This window comes from Pristiophorus japonicus, chromosome 13, assembly GCF_044704955.1.
Source record: "Pristiophorus japonicus isolate sPriJap1 chromosome 13, sPriJap1.hap1, whole genome shotgun sequence".
In the NCBI taxonomy this organism is placed as follows: domain Eukaryota; kingdom Metazoa; phylum Chordata; class Chondrichthyes; family Pristiophoridae; genus Pristiophorus; species Pristiophorus japonicus.
The window spans coordinates 96,473,848-96,490,497 of NC_091989.1; the positions used below are offsets into that span (position 1 = coordinate 96,473,848).

At 49.6% G+C, this 16,650-nt stretch overlaps 1 protein-coding gene across 3 annotated transcripts in view; it reads right to left on the reverse strand.

Moving 5' to 3' along the window:
- Positions 1–290: 290 nt before the first annotated feature.
- The window catches only part of fbxl9 (F-box and leucine rich repeat protein), a 50,488-nt gene continuing 34,128 nt past the window's right edge, over positions 291–16,650 (reverse strand). For 2 of the 3 annotated variants that reach the window (XM_070897772.1, XM_070897771.1), the window contains exons 3-8: positions 15,421–15,522; positions 11,377–12,360; positions 9,089–9,307; positions 7,204–7,410; positions 6,191–6,408; positions 291–4,851 (exon numbers count right to left, since the gene is read on the reverse strand). In XM_070897772.1, the coding sequence (XP_070753873.1) occupies positions 4,683–4,851; positions 6,191–6,408; positions 7,204–7,410; positions 9,089–9,307; positions 11,377–12,360; positions 15,421–15,522 (1,899 nt within the window). In that variant the 3' untranslated portion in view covers positions 291–4,682. The remainder of the gene's footprint in view (positions 4,852–6,190; positions 6,409–7,203; positions 7,411–9,088; positions 9,308–11,376; positions 12,361–15,420; positions 15,523–16,650) is intronic. The other variant, XM_070897773.1, reaches the window with a different exon arrangement.

The following is a 16,650-nucleotide window of genomic DNA, read 5'->3' on the forward strand; positions in this document are numbered from 1 at the left end:
AGGAAGGGAGGCCTAGGATTTTGACCCAGCGACGATGAAGGAACGGCCAAAATATTTCCAAGCCGGGATGGAGTGGAACTTGGAGGTGGTGGTATTACCATGCACCAGCTGCCTTTGTGCTTCTCGGTGGTGGGGGTCAGGGGTTTGGGAGGTGCTGTCCAAGATACCTTACAAGCTTTGAGTTTGTTACAAATACAGAAAACTGCGATTGAGTGCGTCTCGTCCCCTGTAAGACAGGCCAAGATGCTGCTGCAAATCACTGCCGATAAACTTTATTTTAAATAGCACAGGTTTATTACGTTGTGCGACTTGTGGGCAAAACGGGATTTACACCAGAACAAACGAAAATTTAAAAGCAACCCCATCTTCGAGTTCATTGGTACAGTCGAGACTTTAAAAAAAATCAAATTCAAATTCCGTCAGCGGGATTTGACCGTTGGACGCAACGCCATTTCAATAACAGGGACCTTGCACGGAATTGGTCCCTGCTAAATCTAGCTGCTAACAGATTTGATAGTGCAAAGCGGAATACATACAGTACACCTAGCAGCAGCAGCAGGAGGCCAGCCCCTCTGTCAGTAACCATGGGATAGCAGTGACCTGGGATGGAACTACAGTCTAAAAATGTGACACTAAAAAGGATGTCAATTTGTACCAATGGTTGTATTTAGAAAACAGCTGATATTAAATAGTTTTTCATCAACAATGACTCCTGTGGGCTGTAGCTCCCGGCTGCCTCTTGCCCTCCAGTACCTCCTTCTGTGGTTATTCTCCATGTAAGGCAAGCCAGTTAGTCGGATATTTGACTGCATGTGGCATTATGGAAAATCCCTTTCCTCACCCAACATAGAGGGGCTGACTGTTCAGCAATCAGAAACTCTGGCTACATATTCCCTTGGGGAAGAGTGACCATAACATGGTAGAATTCTTCATTAAGATGGAGAGTGACACAGTTAATTCAGAGACTAGGGTCCTGAACTTAAAGAAAGGTAACTTCGATAGTATGAGATGTGAATTGGCTAGAATAGACAGGCAAATGATACTGAAAGGGTTGACAGTGGATAGGCAATGGCAGACATTTAAAGATCACATGGATGAACTTCAACAATTGTACATCCCTGTCTGGCATAAAAATAAAACGGGGAAGATGGCTCAACCGTGGCTAACAAGGGAAATTAGGGATAGTGTTAAATCCAAGGAAGAGGCATATACATTGGCCAGAAAAAGCAGCAAGCCTGAGGTCTGGGAGAAATTTAGAATTCAGTAGATGAGGACTAAAGGTTTAATTAGGAGGGGGAAATAGAGTACAAGAGTAAGCTTGCAGGGAACATAAAAACTGACTGCAAAAACTTCTATAGATATGTGAAGAGAAAAAGATTAGTGAAGACAAATGTAGGTCCCTTGCAGTCAGAATCAGGCGAATTTATAATGGGGAACAAAGAAAATGGCAGACCAATTGAACAAATACTTTGGTTCTGTCTTCACTAAGACACAAATAATCTTCCAGAAATACTAGGGGATCGAGGGTCTAGTGAGAAGGAGGAACTGAAGGAAATCCTTATTAGTCAGGAAATTGTGTTTGGGAAATTGATGGGATTGAAGGCCGATAAATCCCCAGGGCCTGATAGTCGGCATTCCAGTTAAAGAAGTGGCCCTAGAAATAGTGAATGCATTCGTGGTCATTTTCCAACATTCTATAGACTCTGAATCAGTTCCTATGAATTGGAGGGTAGCTAATGTAACCCCACTTTTTAAAAAAGGAGGGAGAGAGAAAACAGGTAATTATAGACCGGTTAGCCTGACATCGATAGTGCGGAAAATGTTGGAATCAATTATTAAAGATGTAATAGGAGCGCATTTGGAAAACAGTGACAGGATCGGTCCAAATCAGCATGGATTTATGAAAGGGAAATCATGCTTGACAAATCTTCTGGAACTTTTTGAGGATGTAACTAGTAGAGTGGACAGGGGAGAACCAGTGGATGTGGTATATTTGGACTTTCAAAAGTCTTTTGACAAGGTCCCACACAAGAGATTAGTGTGCAAAATTAAAGCACATGGTATTGGGGGTAATGTATTGACGTGGATAGAGAACTCGTTGGCAGACAGGAAGCAAACAGTAGGAATAAACGGGTCCTTTTCAGAATGGCAGGCAGTGACTAGTGGGGTGCTGCAAGGTTCAGTGCTGGGACCTCAGCTGTTTACAATATACATTAATGATTTAGACGAAGGAATTGAATGTAATATCTCCAAGTTTGCAGATGACACTAATCTGGGTGAGCTGTGCGGAAGATGCTAAGAGGCTGCAGGGTGACTTGGACAGGTTAGGTGAGTGGGCAAATGCATGGCAGATTCAGTATAATGTGGATAAATGTGAGGTTATCCACTTTGGTGGCAAATACAGGAAGTCAGAATATTATCTGAGTGATGACAGATTAGAAAAAGGGGAGGTGCAACAAGACCTGAGTCACTGAAAGTTGGCATGCATGTACAGCAGGCGGTGAAGGCGGCAAATGGCATGTTGGCCTTCATAGCTAGAGGATTTGAGTATAGGAGCAGGGAGGTGTTACTGCAGTTGTACAGGGCCTTGGTGAGGCCTCACCTGGAATATTATGTACAGTTTTGGTCGTCTAATCTGAGGAAGGACATTCTTGCTATTGAGGGAGTGCAGTGAAGGTTCACCAGACTGATTCCCGGGATGGCAGGACTGACATATGAAGAAAGACTGGATCGACTAGGCTTATATTCACTGGAATTTAGAAGAATGAGAGGGGATCTCAGAGAAACATATAAAATTCAGACGGGATTGGATAGGTTAGATGCAGGAAGAATGTTCCCGATGTTGGGGAAGTCCAGAACCAGGGGTCACAGTCTAAGGATAAGGGGTAAGCCATTTAGGACTGAGATGAGGAGAAACTTCTTCACTCAGAAAATTGTGATCCTGTAGAATTCTCTACCACAGAAAGTTGTTGAGGCCAATTCAGTCGATATATTCAAAAGGGAGTTAGATGTGGCCCTTACGGCTAAAGGGATCAAGGGATATGGAGAAAAAGCAGGAATGGGGTACTGAAGTTGCATGATCAGCCATGATCATATTGAATGGTGGTGCAGGCTCGAAGGGTCAAATGGCCTACTTCGGCACCTATTTTCTATGTTTCTATGTCTCTATACGCTGAGGCCAATTGTAAAATCCTAACCCTGCCCCAGCGGAGATCACACTCAGAGGATGCAAATTGAATCTTAGTCTGTACAACTTAGACACACGCTTCCTTTATCAACTGGGCCATGGGAGGGGGCAACAAATTGGCTTTAATCTCAGAGATGCCTTGAAGTGGTTGCTTATCATCTCAAACTAACAGTATCTTTTAGTAAGGGGAAGAGCTGCCCGTCATAGCACGGAGATGTTCCATCAGATACTGCAGTGCGGGTGGGATGGGATTTATACACACACAGCTTTAGGGGCAGGCGGTTTTGGAGATGCAATGCATGAGTTCAGCAATAGAGCTTTATATTTTGCAAAAGAAAAACCTTTCCTGGGCTTTTAAAAACTAATTCTCCTTCTGTTTTTGTCCCCTTTCACCACCTCTGCTGGAGATGATGATGTGTGGCAGGGGGGCAGCACCTCTGCTGGAGACGGTGATGTGTGGCAGGGCAGAGGTCCACCAGGAGCTGCAACCCTGCTGCCATTCGCCATTCATCCAACGAGAAATGTAAAAGAGGAAGGAAAACTATGAGTGAAAGAGCAGTCAGGAGTAATGGATTTGGCAGTGATCATGGCGAGGTCAGCTGTTTTCTAGAGTGAATAAATGGAACTTGAATACGAAGGTCGTATTGTCCCGGGGGTGAGGAAGGGAACGAGGGAGAAAGAAAAATGGAGAAAATGAAGCGCTAGGAATCCTGCCCTCGATCACTATCCTGTGGTCCCTGGGAGCAGTGCATGTGTATAGTTATAGGTCAGGCAGCGGCAGCCTTGGGCAGGTTCGGGACGCTCTCCACAGTCAAATAGCCAGTCGCCATTCATCATTGGGACTGATATATGGACCCACAAGTGGCACTGTACCCCGGTGTGGAACCACACACGGCACTGTAAGCCCGGTTATGAACTCAATACATTCGGGACGGATAGGAAGAAAATTGGAGAGCAGAGTAAGAAAAGGTACTTGGGAGTGATTACAAGGCAGGGAATCCAATCGCTTCTCGGTGCAATGAGAGAGATATGAAAAGGACTCCTTCACACAGAGTATCTGACACAGTCAAGCCTGGTCACAGTGTATATCTTCAGGACAGAAGAAAACCCCCATTAGTGCAACTCATTGATTTTGCGTACTGACTGTAAGCTACACTGCGGAGCCGAGAAGTCTGCCTTGAAATAGAATTACAGCGAATTTACAGCGCTGAAATAGGCCATTGGGCCCAAGCGGTCTCGGCTGCTGTTCCTGCTCCACACATTCCGTCATCTCACTCGACTGAAGTATTACTGCAGTTAGTTTAACATACATCAGCTGTGTCAGTGGTAACAATTCAGAGCTGAAAGTCGAGCCTTGCGTTACTAAAGGCAAGTCAGACTTTGCTGACGGGCCACAGCACTCAGTCAGTGTTTCAAAGCCCGGTTTTGGCGGCACGGGGATTTGCGAGCTGCGACCTCCTCCAGCTCCACGTTTAACGCGTCCTCCAGTCCTCGCTCACAGAGTGAGGGACAGGTCAGCTCCGCCCAGGTATCGCGCCTGGATGCTGGTGAGCGTGGGATGCAGCAGCTGGATTCGCTTGATGCCCGCGATCGTCAGCCCGCTGCACATGGAGACGTCCAGGCTCTTCAGCCACTTGCACTCCTGGGAGAGGACCTCCAGCGCCCTGGGGAGGACAAACAGCGTGATGGAGGAATAACAATCCATTACATCCAATCCAAAGCACAGAAACAGGGCATTCGGCTCAACTGGTCTGTGCTGCTGATTACACTTCACACCAGCCAATTAAGAACATAAGAAATAGGAGCAGGAGTAGGCCATACGGCCCCTCGAGCCTGCTCCACCACTCAATGAGATCATGGCTGATCTGATCTTAGCCTCAACTCCACTTCCCTGCCCGCTCCCCATAACCCTCGACTCCCTATTTCAATTCTCACCCTACTTCCTCTCACGATATCAACATATCCTCCTAGTCCTTTCTCCCTCATGTGCTTATCGAGCTTCCCCTTACATGCATCTACGCTATTCGTCTCAACCACTCCATGTCGTAGCAAGTTCACATTCTCACCATGCTGAGTAAAGACGTTTCTCCTGATTGGATTTATTAGCAACTATCTTATATTGATGGCCCCTAGCTTGGGTCTCCATGAGTAGAAGTAGGCAGGTGAAAAGGGGAAGGAAATGAAAAGCTAAGTATCCTGCCCTCAATCGCTGTCCAGTGACCCCTGGTAGCAATGCATGTGTATAGATCAGGCAGCCTTTGATTTCCACTTTCGCCCCCAGACTCTCTGGGGTGTCAGCCTGGATTATGTGCTCAAGTCTCTGGAATTGAACCCACAACCTTCTGCCTTTGTACACTAGGTTACGTAAGAAATAGGAGCAGGAGTAGACCATACGGCCCCTCGAGCCTGCTCCGCCATTTAATATCATGACTGATCATCCACTTTCCCGCCCGATCTCCATGTCCCTCGATTCCGCTAGACTCCAAAAATCTATCTATCTCAGCCCTCTTGGGAAGAGAATTCCAAAGATTCACAACCCTCTGAGTGAAGAAATTCCTGCTCATCTCGGTCTTAAATGGCTTACTTATCCTGAGACTATGCCCCTTAGTTCTAGCCACTCCAGCCAGGAAAAACAACCTCTCAGCATCTACCCTATCAATCCCTTTCAGAATCTTGTATGTTTCAATGAGATCACCTCTCATTCTTCTAAACTCCAGAGAGTACGGGCCCACTCTACACAATCTCTCATCTTAAGCCAGCCCTCTCATCCATCCCAGGAACCAATCCAGTGAACCTTCGTTGTACCCCTTCCAAGGCAAGTATATTCTTCCTTAGATAAAACTGGGGAGTTTAAACATGCACTCAGTACTCTCTATACACCCACTGGGGAGCTATTCCCACAAATATTTTTAAGTAATCAAGAATACAACATAACTGGAGGCAAATCTCACCTCGGATACGGCAGAGTCACAAATCCTTTTTGTTTTAAAGCGAGTTACTTACTGGTCAGTGATCTTATCACAGCAGGAGATATCGAGATGGGTCAGCCTCTTCATGTAGCGCATGGCAGCAATCATCCCGTGGTCAGTCAGTTGGCTGCAGTGGCTGAGGAAAAGTCTCTCCAGGCTGCGGCAGTGCATTGCGATGGAGGCGATGCTCTCGTCCGTTATATTGCGGACCATGCTCAGCGATAAGGTCTTTAGCTCCTCAAAACGGATTTCCTGCAGAAGCAATTCGAAAACAGGTCTCGCCAGGCCAGACTAAATTCCTTCTTTTGGTTAAAGATACACATCCTCTGTCCCACCCCAAGTTATTTACTTTCCCAGCCTTTCCCAGGGCATGCATCAACTGGAGATGAGGTGCATGTTCAGGATACTCCTGCTACTTGCTAAATGTACAAAGGTCACCTGGCAATTGTGATAAAATAGAAGCATTTTTGTCTTTAAGCTTATTTATTGGATTATTTTGTGCTAGTCATGGTGTGCATGTCAATGCTGTCATTCTCCGCACTGCACTATCCTGAAGCACTGCAACCTGCTGCCCCCGTTCTCCCCCGTTCCTCCTCCCCCCTCCATTCCCCCCGTTCCTCCTCCCCTCCCTCCATTCCCCTTTCCTCCTCCCCCCTCCATTCCCCCATTCCTCCCGTTCCTCCTCCCCTCCCTTCCCTCCGTTCCTCCTTTCCCCCTCCATTCCTCCTCCCCCCTTCCATTCTCCCCGTTCCTCCTCCCCCCCCTCCATTCCCCCCGTTCCTCTTCCCCCTCCCTCCATTCCCCTTTCCTCCTCCCCCCTCCATTCTTCCCATTCCTCCTCCCCCCCCTCCATTCTCCTCATTCCCCTTTCCTCCTCCCCCCTCCATTCTCCCCGTTCCTCCCCCGAACGGCCTCCTGTGCTGCAAGATCCCCTGATTATGCTTCTAGGTAGTTATTATATTGTGTTTTAATCAACTCTATTCCATTCTCCAGTGTACGGCCTACACAGTTATACACTGCAGCCTCAACAGTCCCTGCATGGAATACCTTGGTTATACTGGTGTCTGTCAGTTTGGTACAGGCAGTCAGACTGAGCTCCTTAAGACACGTCAACGCACTGAGTGAAGTTCCTTTCTCCTTGGAGGCCGCCATGTCAGATACGGTTACGATCCGGGGCTTATCGTCCAGATACTTGGGAGGAGCAAAAAATCCCATGTTGCCAAAGGTCCTGCTAAACTTTGGCTCATTATCGCCCTGGAAAGGGGGGAAAAAGTAATATGTTAGACAGTCACCTTACATTTCATTCGATCAGCACACTTGAACACGTTACAATTACATAGTATTACACAGTATTTACAGCACAGAAGCAGGCCATTTGGCCCAACAGGTTCGTGCCGGTGTTTATGCTCCACACGTACTCCTCCCATCCTCTTTCATCGCACTCTATCAGCATATCCTATTCCTTTCTCCCTCCTGCCTGTATTTATTTCCCTTTTAAATATATCTGTATATTCGCCTCAACCACTCCTTGTGGTGTGAATTCTACATTCTAACCACTATTACTCCTTCTAATAACATTCTCAAATCGCTACATAATCTAGAGCTCTATAATCCTGCAGCAAATCGAGGGAAATTCTGCAGCCAGAGAATATCGATTCAATGACAGGTCTATCCAGGGTTGGAAGCGGGTCAGCTTTGTAGGTGATTGCTTGTCACAGTGTAGAATATGTGTAGTTCATCTCGGGCTCTGCTGACCACTCCCTCACATCCCCAAGGGTCATTACAGGGTTAGATTTCAGGAACGGTTACAGATTTATTCGTTTTATGAATGAGTATCAGTCCTAAACCAGCTATGGCCCAGGAAGTAAAGTTCAAAGAATCATTACACAGATACTGGAGCTCAAAGCCCTTAAGCTGTGTACCCACTTAAACCCACAATCAAAATGATGTGTGTAAAGTTAATAAAAGGAGTAGAAAAGGAACTCTACCGTCTTGGGTTTCACAAACCTAGTCTAAATGAAAGATCGCAAGTACATCTTTATCTTATCCTTACTGTGCATGGTGGAATTAAGTATTTAAACTTCAACATTTCACTGTTTGGACAAGGTGGATGTTCAAAGTATTGATTATCAATTCAGATGTCTGATCTTTGGATTAACAATGTTCCTGGTTAGCTTTCAGTTTTACAAGAGGCCTTTCTTCACTCCATGCTTTTTATTTTAAGAAAGGAATATATTGGGGAGCAGGAGAAGCTTGGGGGGAAAAGGGGATCGAAATTAGAACATCTACAAACTGACAGCACAAGACAGAACGCTTGGAAAGTCTTCAGCGAAGGGACAAGTGGATGCTTATTGCACAAGTGTTAGCCGGGGCTCAGTGGGTAGCACTCTTGCCCGAGTCAGAAAGTTGTGGGTTCGAGTCCCACTCCAGGGATTTGAGCACGTAAATCTAGGCCGACACTCCAGTGCAGTGCTGAGGGAGTGCCGCACTGTCGGAGGTGCCGTCTTTCGGATGAGACGTTAAACCGAGGCCCCGTCTGCTCTCTCAGGTGGACGTAAAAGATCCCATAGTGCTGGGGAGTTATCCCCGGTGTCCTAGCCAATATTTATCCCTCAATCAACATAACAAAAACAGATTATCTGATCATTATCACAGTGCTGTTTGTGGGAGCTTGCTGTGCACAAATTGCCTGCCGTGTTTTCCATATTACAACATTGACTACACTCCAAAAATACTTCATTGGCTGTAAAGCGCTTTGAGACGTCCGGTGGTCATGAAAGGCGCTATTATAAATGCAAGTCTTTCTTTCTAATATTCAAGAAGCAGCCTCCACCTTGCCAGACATGGCTGCTAGCCTTTCAAAGTTCTCACATGAAGCCTGGCTCTCCCACCAAGGGGCCAGCAGTAGGTTAACAAGGAACAAAGAGCAGACCTGCTTCCTGCTGGGCCGGCAGTTGTCGCTGGGCGCGCTCATTCCCAGCAGCCCCCAGTCGGTGATCTCCTTACACCAGCCAAGCCGCAGCGCCGTCAGACTCCTGAGGTAGTTGGCGATGTCGTGGACGCTGATGTCAGTGATGTAGATGCAGGAGGTGAGATCCAGCTCCCGCAGGCTCTCACCCAGGATCCTCGCCATGGAGAACACACAGCTGTCCTGCGGAGTTTAACCCAATGCGAGAGTGAGCAACATTACAGAACTAATGCCAGCGAGAGCTCAATGAGATTTGCAATCACTGTTGCTCATTTGCAGCTTGACTAGAATTCAACCCTGCCATTTTAATGTATTATCTGGACCATTTCCCATACCTCGGGAGCCTCCTATCAACAAGAGCAGACATTGACGATGAGATTCAACACCACCTCCAGTGCGGCAGCCGCCTGAGGAAAAGAGTGTTTGAAGACCAGGCCCTCAAATCTGCCACCAAACTCATGGTCTACAGGGCTGTAGTAATACCCGCCCTCCTGTATGACTCAGAGACATGGACCATATAGAGCAGACACTAGAGAAATACCACCAACGATATCTCCGCAATCCTACAAATTCCCTGGGAAGACAGATGCACCAACGTTCGCGTCCTCGACCAGGCCAACATCCCCAGCATTGAAGCACTGACCACACTTGATCAGCTCCGCTGGGCAGGCCACACTGTTCGCATGCCAGACATGAGACTCCCAAAGCAAGCGCTCTACTCGGAACTCCTTCACGGCAAACGAGCTATAGGTGGGAAGAGGAAATGTTACAAGGACACCCTCAAAGCCTCCCTGATAAAGTGCAACATCCCCACTGACACCTGGGAGTCCCTGGCCAAAGACCGCCCTAAGTGGAGGAAGTGCATCTGGGAGGGCGCTGAGCACCTCGAGTCTCATCGCAAGAGCATGCAGAAATCAAGCGCAGGCAGCGGAAAGAGTGTGCGGCAAACCTGTCCCACCCATCCCTTCCCTCAACAACTATCTGTCCCACCTGTGACAGGGACTGTGGTTCTCGTATTGGACTGTTCAGCCACCTAAGGACTCATTTTGAGAGTGGAAGCAAGTCTTCCTCGATTCCGAGGGACTGCCTATGGTGGTGATGATTATCTGAATGCAAAACTCAGTTGTATTTTTGGAAAAATGAAAGTTGGTGCTAAAATAGAAATTCCAGGCACTCCCAAGGTTCAATCGTGGTCAGTACCAGTTATTTATTGCTTCAATGTCACTGGGATGGAGTGGGGAGGAGAGAGAAATAGACCAGACTTGGACATATATCTACCGCTGGGTACAAATCTTGGCATTCCCTGCTCCCTACCCAAAGTCACAGTACCATCGCAAACATGGCCAGGATTCCGTCACATGGCAATGAGGCATGGGCGGTAAACAGCTTGCCGCCATTCCAAGAACAAACCATTTATTTTAAAGCGCAGGAGGGGCCCCAAAGGGCCGCTGGTGCCCAAGGGGCTGTATGCCACTGCAACGTGGAGAAGGGGAGAAATGTTTGTGTGTGTATAATACACAAAGCTGGAAATACCCGTGGTGACCTCCTGGGTGGAGTCAACCTTCCGCCCTGTCATCTGCGATTCCCCAGCCTGTCCAAAATCCCTTGTGTGGGGGGAGGGGGGGGGGGAGCAGTCGTGTCACGGTAATCTGTATAGCGTGCAAGAGCACCCATACCTTTCTCAGTGCTGCCAGGGTGCAGTTAGGAAGCTGTCTTTTAGAACACCTACATCGCCTAGATGGGTCGGAGAGGAATTTTGCAGATTTATTTTCCAAATTGGCCTAGGTTTTTTTGCCTCTCAGGAGACCACATGATTTGGGGTGGGGTGCAGTGTATATGTTGTGATACACAAGGTATAGCAGTTGTGTGGGACAGGCTCAATGGGCCGGATGGTCTTAACCTGTGTCATTTTTCGTACATTCATAACCCCTGTGGGTGCCCCCTCTGGTCCTGCATCACGCAGGCATCCTTGGCAGTGGGGATAATTGAGGTGGGATTTCCAGCAAACTATATCAACCAGTCAGTTCTGGGTGGTGCCCACACGGGGAGGTGGTGGCACAAAAAAAGCACCACCGCCGGTGGAACTTGGTATTTTAAAAGGAAAGGGATTGAAAACGCATGGAGAGAGCGACTCCTGTCCCATATTCCCCGCAACCTCCACACGATGGTGAATTTGATCCCGTATCGGCTAGAAATTTCAGGGCTGTTCTGTGGCTCACTGCAGTGCGAGTACTGCTGGCGGAGTGACTTACGTTCACCATGGTGCAGCAGCTCAGGTTGAGACTCGCCAGACCCACCGTGGCCCACGGTGAGGCCAAGCCCTTGACCAGCTCACCGCCGCTGATTTGGTAACACTCGGACAGGTCGAGGGCCCGCAGGGTGGGGATGGCGGCCAGGCCCCTCAGCGAGCGGTCGGTGATGCGTCGGACCTTGCCCAGGGACAGGCGCTCCAGGCACCGCAGACTCGAGGCCACGGCCTCCACGGACTTGCCGGTCAGCTCGGTGCAGCCGGTGAGGTCCAGGGTGGCGAGCCCCGGCTGCCAGGCGCAGATGGCGCAGACGGCGTCATCGGTGAAGTCCTTACAGTGCTGGAGCACCAGCCCCTCCAGACGGAGCCCGGCCACTTGGACCAGCGACCGCATGGCCTCGTTCGTGATGCCGGTGCGGCTGAAGTCCAAGCCCTTCAGCATGGCGGCCTGCCTGCTGACAAAGTGGAGGATGTTGTTCAGTGACAGCACGGCGGTGGAATTGCGTGCCTGCGTCCCACGGTAGGGATCAAACTCGATGGTGATGTGGCAGCCGGCGAGCGACAGCGTTTGGAGCCCGGGGGTGCAGCCAGCCAGTCGGTTGAAGGTGGAGTCGGACAGGTAGCGCAGGTTGGAGAGGTCGAGCTCGCGGAGGTCAGCCAGGGCTTCCTCCACCCTGGCTTTGCTCTCTTCCTTGGACAGTAAGGTGCCGGGCATGAAAAGGCTGTTGCAGCCGCCGATGTCAAGCCCCCGCAGGTTGCGGCAGGACGGGATCAGAGCCATGAAGGAGGTCTCGGTGATGTTGCTGTCCCGCAGCGAGAGCTTCTCCAGGTGGGGGGCCAGGTGCAGCGCAACGCTCTGTATGACCATCTTTGAAACTGTCGAGCCGTCAAGATTGCTGAGAGCCAAGCACGGACTCTGTCGCCGTCCTAAACCGCTGATAGACTCAAGAGATGCACATGTTGCTTGGAGATTGTAAAGGATATTCTTCTGTATAAAAAAATAAACCGGTGCAGTGAGATAACTCCCTTCTAAACGTCTTCAATGAGTTCTACCCCCTTTAAGCCCCCTGGATTTCTCCCCCACAATACCACAATGACTACTCTCCAAAAGTACCTCATTGGCTGTAAAGTGCTTTGAGACGTCCGGTGGTCGTGAAAGGCGCTATGTAAATCCAAGTCTTTCTTTAACATAGGTCGTACTTCAAAATGAAAATGAGGTCCCTGGCATTACCCAAAGAATAAAAATAACAAGGACCTGCATTAGTATAGTGCTTCACAACCAATGAAGAACTTTTAAAGTGTAATCACTGTTTCACTGAGTGGGATTTGGACCCACAACCTTCTGACTCAAAGGGGAGAGTGCTCCTGACTGAGTCAGCCAGAAGGGCCTCGGCTTCGATCCCTTATCTGTGCTCAGTGAGGTAGCAATTAGCTGGGAATAATTAGGCTACAAGTGGCCTCACTGTGTGCATGTGAACATCAGCTTGCCTGTGATACCCTGCCAACACTCGCTGTCCAGCCTCACTCATGGCCATGGTAGCAGAGGGTAGCCGGCACCTGTGTAACAGTACGTCAGTAAAGATTCTACATGTTCAGGAGGGGACGGAAAATAAACCCAGTCAAAATCAAAAGTCTTCCCAAGTGCCGTCAAAAACAAAGCAGTCTAATAAATATGAAAAGATTGCAATTATAGGGCTAATTTGCTAACCAAATACCAGTTGCTTCACGCCAAATGATTTACGATTGGTAGCGATGTGAATTAACTAGCACCTTTCTCCGCTGCTCTCCAGTTGCAGTGCCTGACTTGGAGTACCAGGGGGAGGTCGGGGAAGGGGCAGAGTACCAGTGGGAGGGGAGGGGAGGGGAGGGGAGGGGAGGGGAGGGGAGGGGAGGGGGCAGAGTACCAGTGGGAGGGGAGGGGAGGGGGCAGAGTACCAGTGGGAGGGGAGGGGAGGGGAGGGGAAGGGGCAGAGTACCAGTGGGAGGAGAGCGGAGGGGGCAGAGTACCAGTGGGAGGGGAGGGGAGGGGAGGGGCAGAGTATCAGTGGGAGGGGAGGGGAAGGGGCAGAGTACCAGTGGGAGGGGAGGTCAGGGAAGGTGTTGAACACCATTTTCCTGTACACAACTCCTGTGCTATCTGAGAGCCATGTAATTCTGGAATACCAACAGAAAAGGCTGCACATACTCAGTAGGTCAGGTAATACCTGTGGAGAGAGAAACAGAGTTGATGTTTCAGGTCAGGGACCTTGTGTCTGTAATTCTGCTGACCCCAGTTCCCCAGTCTACTTTCATTAATATTTGCTGCTCACACAACCAGCAAAGGGTTCCCGCTTTGGGCATACAGTGAAGAATGTTTTTGCCAAACAGTAACTAAGTGTTAATGGAAGATTACGTAAAGCCCAGTGAAAGATCCCAACTAAACCTTAGCAATAGGGCTTGAATGTACTTTCAACATTAAGAGTTCAACATTTAGCCTCACCCACAGCAATGGTACCATCAGCGTACTTCTAAGCCATGTAAGTCAAAGACTTCAGCGACAAACCTCGGCCAGTGTTCAGATCCAACTTGTTCAGAAAACGGCAGTCCCCCCGAGCCAGACACAGTCCCACACTCCCCACCCCCTCCGCCTCCTGACACAGTCTCCCCACCCCCTGACACAGTCTCCCCACCCCACAATCCCACCCTCGACACAGTCTCCCCCCCCCCCCACAGTCACTTCCCCCCCACCCCCGACACAGTCTCCCCCCCCCCCCCATAGTCCCACAATCCTCTCTGCCCCCCCCCCCCCCCAACACAGTCCCACACTTTTCCACCCCCCTCTCCTCCCATCCCATCCCATCACCCCCGACACAGTCCCACACCCCCCCCACCCCCTCCCCCACACACCCCACCCACAGTGCCTATTCTCATCTCCATTTTCAAAAAAGCTCCGCCGCCCCACCTCACCCAGCCTCAAGTCTCCCCTCCGGCCCTACATCCCTCCACTCCTAACAGCAGGTTCCTGCGCGCCCTCGACCCCTCTGCTCCACCACTGCTGTCACCATACACCTCTCAATTCCCTTCTCCCTTCCATGCATACAAACACCTACTGAGCGCCTTTCTCTTTGACTATGCCTTTGCTCCCCCATCTAGTGACTTCCTCCATTCCCTTGCTCAGCATCCACTGTCGGACATCCTCAACATTATGAGATGTCTTCCCATACGTGAGGAGTGCTACTGGAGTGGCTGGTGTCGAGTTGTCTGATCACTGGTGAGGCAGCAGTGGGAGTGTTATAATCGTCTATCCATAGTACTTGGGATAGGGAGATCAATGACTTGCATTTCTATAGCACCTTTCACGACCTCAGGACATCCCAAAGCGCATCACAGCCAATGAAGTACCTTTGAAGTGTCGTCACTGTTGCATTGTGGGAAACACGCACAGCAAACTCCCACAAACAGCAATATGATAATGACCAGATAGTCTGTTTTAGTTGTTTATTGAGGGATAAATATTGGCCAGGACATCGGGGATAACTCCCCTGCTCTTCAAAATTGTGCCGTGGGATCTTTTACGTCCACTTGAGAGAGCAGACGGGGCCTCGGTTTAATATCTCATCCAAAAGACAGCACCTTCAACAATGCAGCACTCCCTCAGCACCGCACTGGAGTGCCAGCCTAGATTTTTGTGCTCAAGTTCGTGGAGTGGGACTTGAACCCACAACCTTCAGATGCAGAGACGAGTGTGCTACCCACTGAGCCACGGCTGGGAGGGGAAGGAAAGGAAAAACAGAAATGATCAGCCAGCATTGCCACTCCTAACTGCTACGCAGCGACCCCCCTGGGAATTGCATGCACGTGGCCAGTGGGTGAGGCTGGGATCAGGATCAGCTGTATATGCCCATCATGCCCGCTCACTTGCCAACACTCAAGGTGACTTTGGTGAGATATCCGTGGGTAGCTGCTGCCCATGGAACTGTAACCCAGAGCAAGTCGGTGCCTTCGGGAGCAGGGTACAAAATAGAAGACTAAATTATATCTGGGTTTTTTTTTATATAAAAGAAGTTACCTGGAGACTGCGGTCCAGAGAAGCAGCATACCAGGCTCTGCTCACCAGTGACGCCTCCTTCCTGTCAGACGTAGACAGGAAGCTCAGGATGTAGCGGATGACCTGTTAACAGAAGAACAGTAGCAATTGTAGAAAACACTCGATTCTGTGGGATCCAAGGACACTGTTATTTGGAGAGGGAGAGAACATAATAAGCAACATAAGAAATAGGAGCAGGAGTAGGCCATACGGCCCCTCAAGCCTGCTCCGCCATTTAATACGATCATGGCTGATCCGATCATGGACTCAGCTCCACTTCCCCGCCCGCTCCCCATAACCCCTTATCGGTTAAGAAACTGTCTATCTCTGTCTTAGATTTATTCAATGACCCAGCCTCCACAGCTCTCTGAGGCAGTGAATTTCACAGATTTACAGCCCTCATAGAAGAAATTCCTCCTCATCTCAGTTTTAAATGGACGGCCCCTTATTCTAAGATTATGCCCCCTAATTCTAGAACTTGCAGCTATCATTTTCACCACAGTGTCGTATCCAACCAACACATCCTTGTGCAATTTGCGTGCTCATGACGTGCGTGTGCCAAACATATTTTTGCCCTATTTGTGCACCGACATTCCCAGACAGCTGAGTGAGCATGTGCGCTACTCTCGTGTAGCAGCTAAACCGTACAGACCAGAACTCCCAGCAGCTCCTAGGTTCCATTCAGACTATGTGCCGAGTTAGCTGATCAACTGGACTGGGATTTGGGGTAGGCGGGAGGGTGGTGGGGGGGGGGGGGGAAATCTGTGTCCTCTGGTTATCAGCAGCAGCAGCCGTTCCCGACGGCAGGGGAGGGGAGGCAGTGAGGGCCCGACCGACGGCAGCGGGGGGGAGGCAGTGAGGGCCCGACCGACGGCAGCGGAGGGGAGGCAGTGAGAAGGCTGCAGGAAGCCTCAGAAGTTGAGGCAGCCATTCCCGACGGTGGGGGGGGGGGGAAAGCCCCCCTGCCGTCGGTCGGGCCCGTCAGGAAACGGTTGCCTCAACTTCTGAGGCTTCCTGCAGCCTTCTCACTGCTGCAAGAAGCCTCAGTGCTGATCATGGAAGGGCAATGTGCTTTTATTAAAAAATGTTAAAAATTGAACAGTTACAAAGAACTACAAAAATGGCCGAGTGTCAATGTTTCCTTCACACTGCGCGTGCGCGAACACTCCAACGCGCACGCGCAGGGTTGCCGGCACGAAAAAAACTCATTTA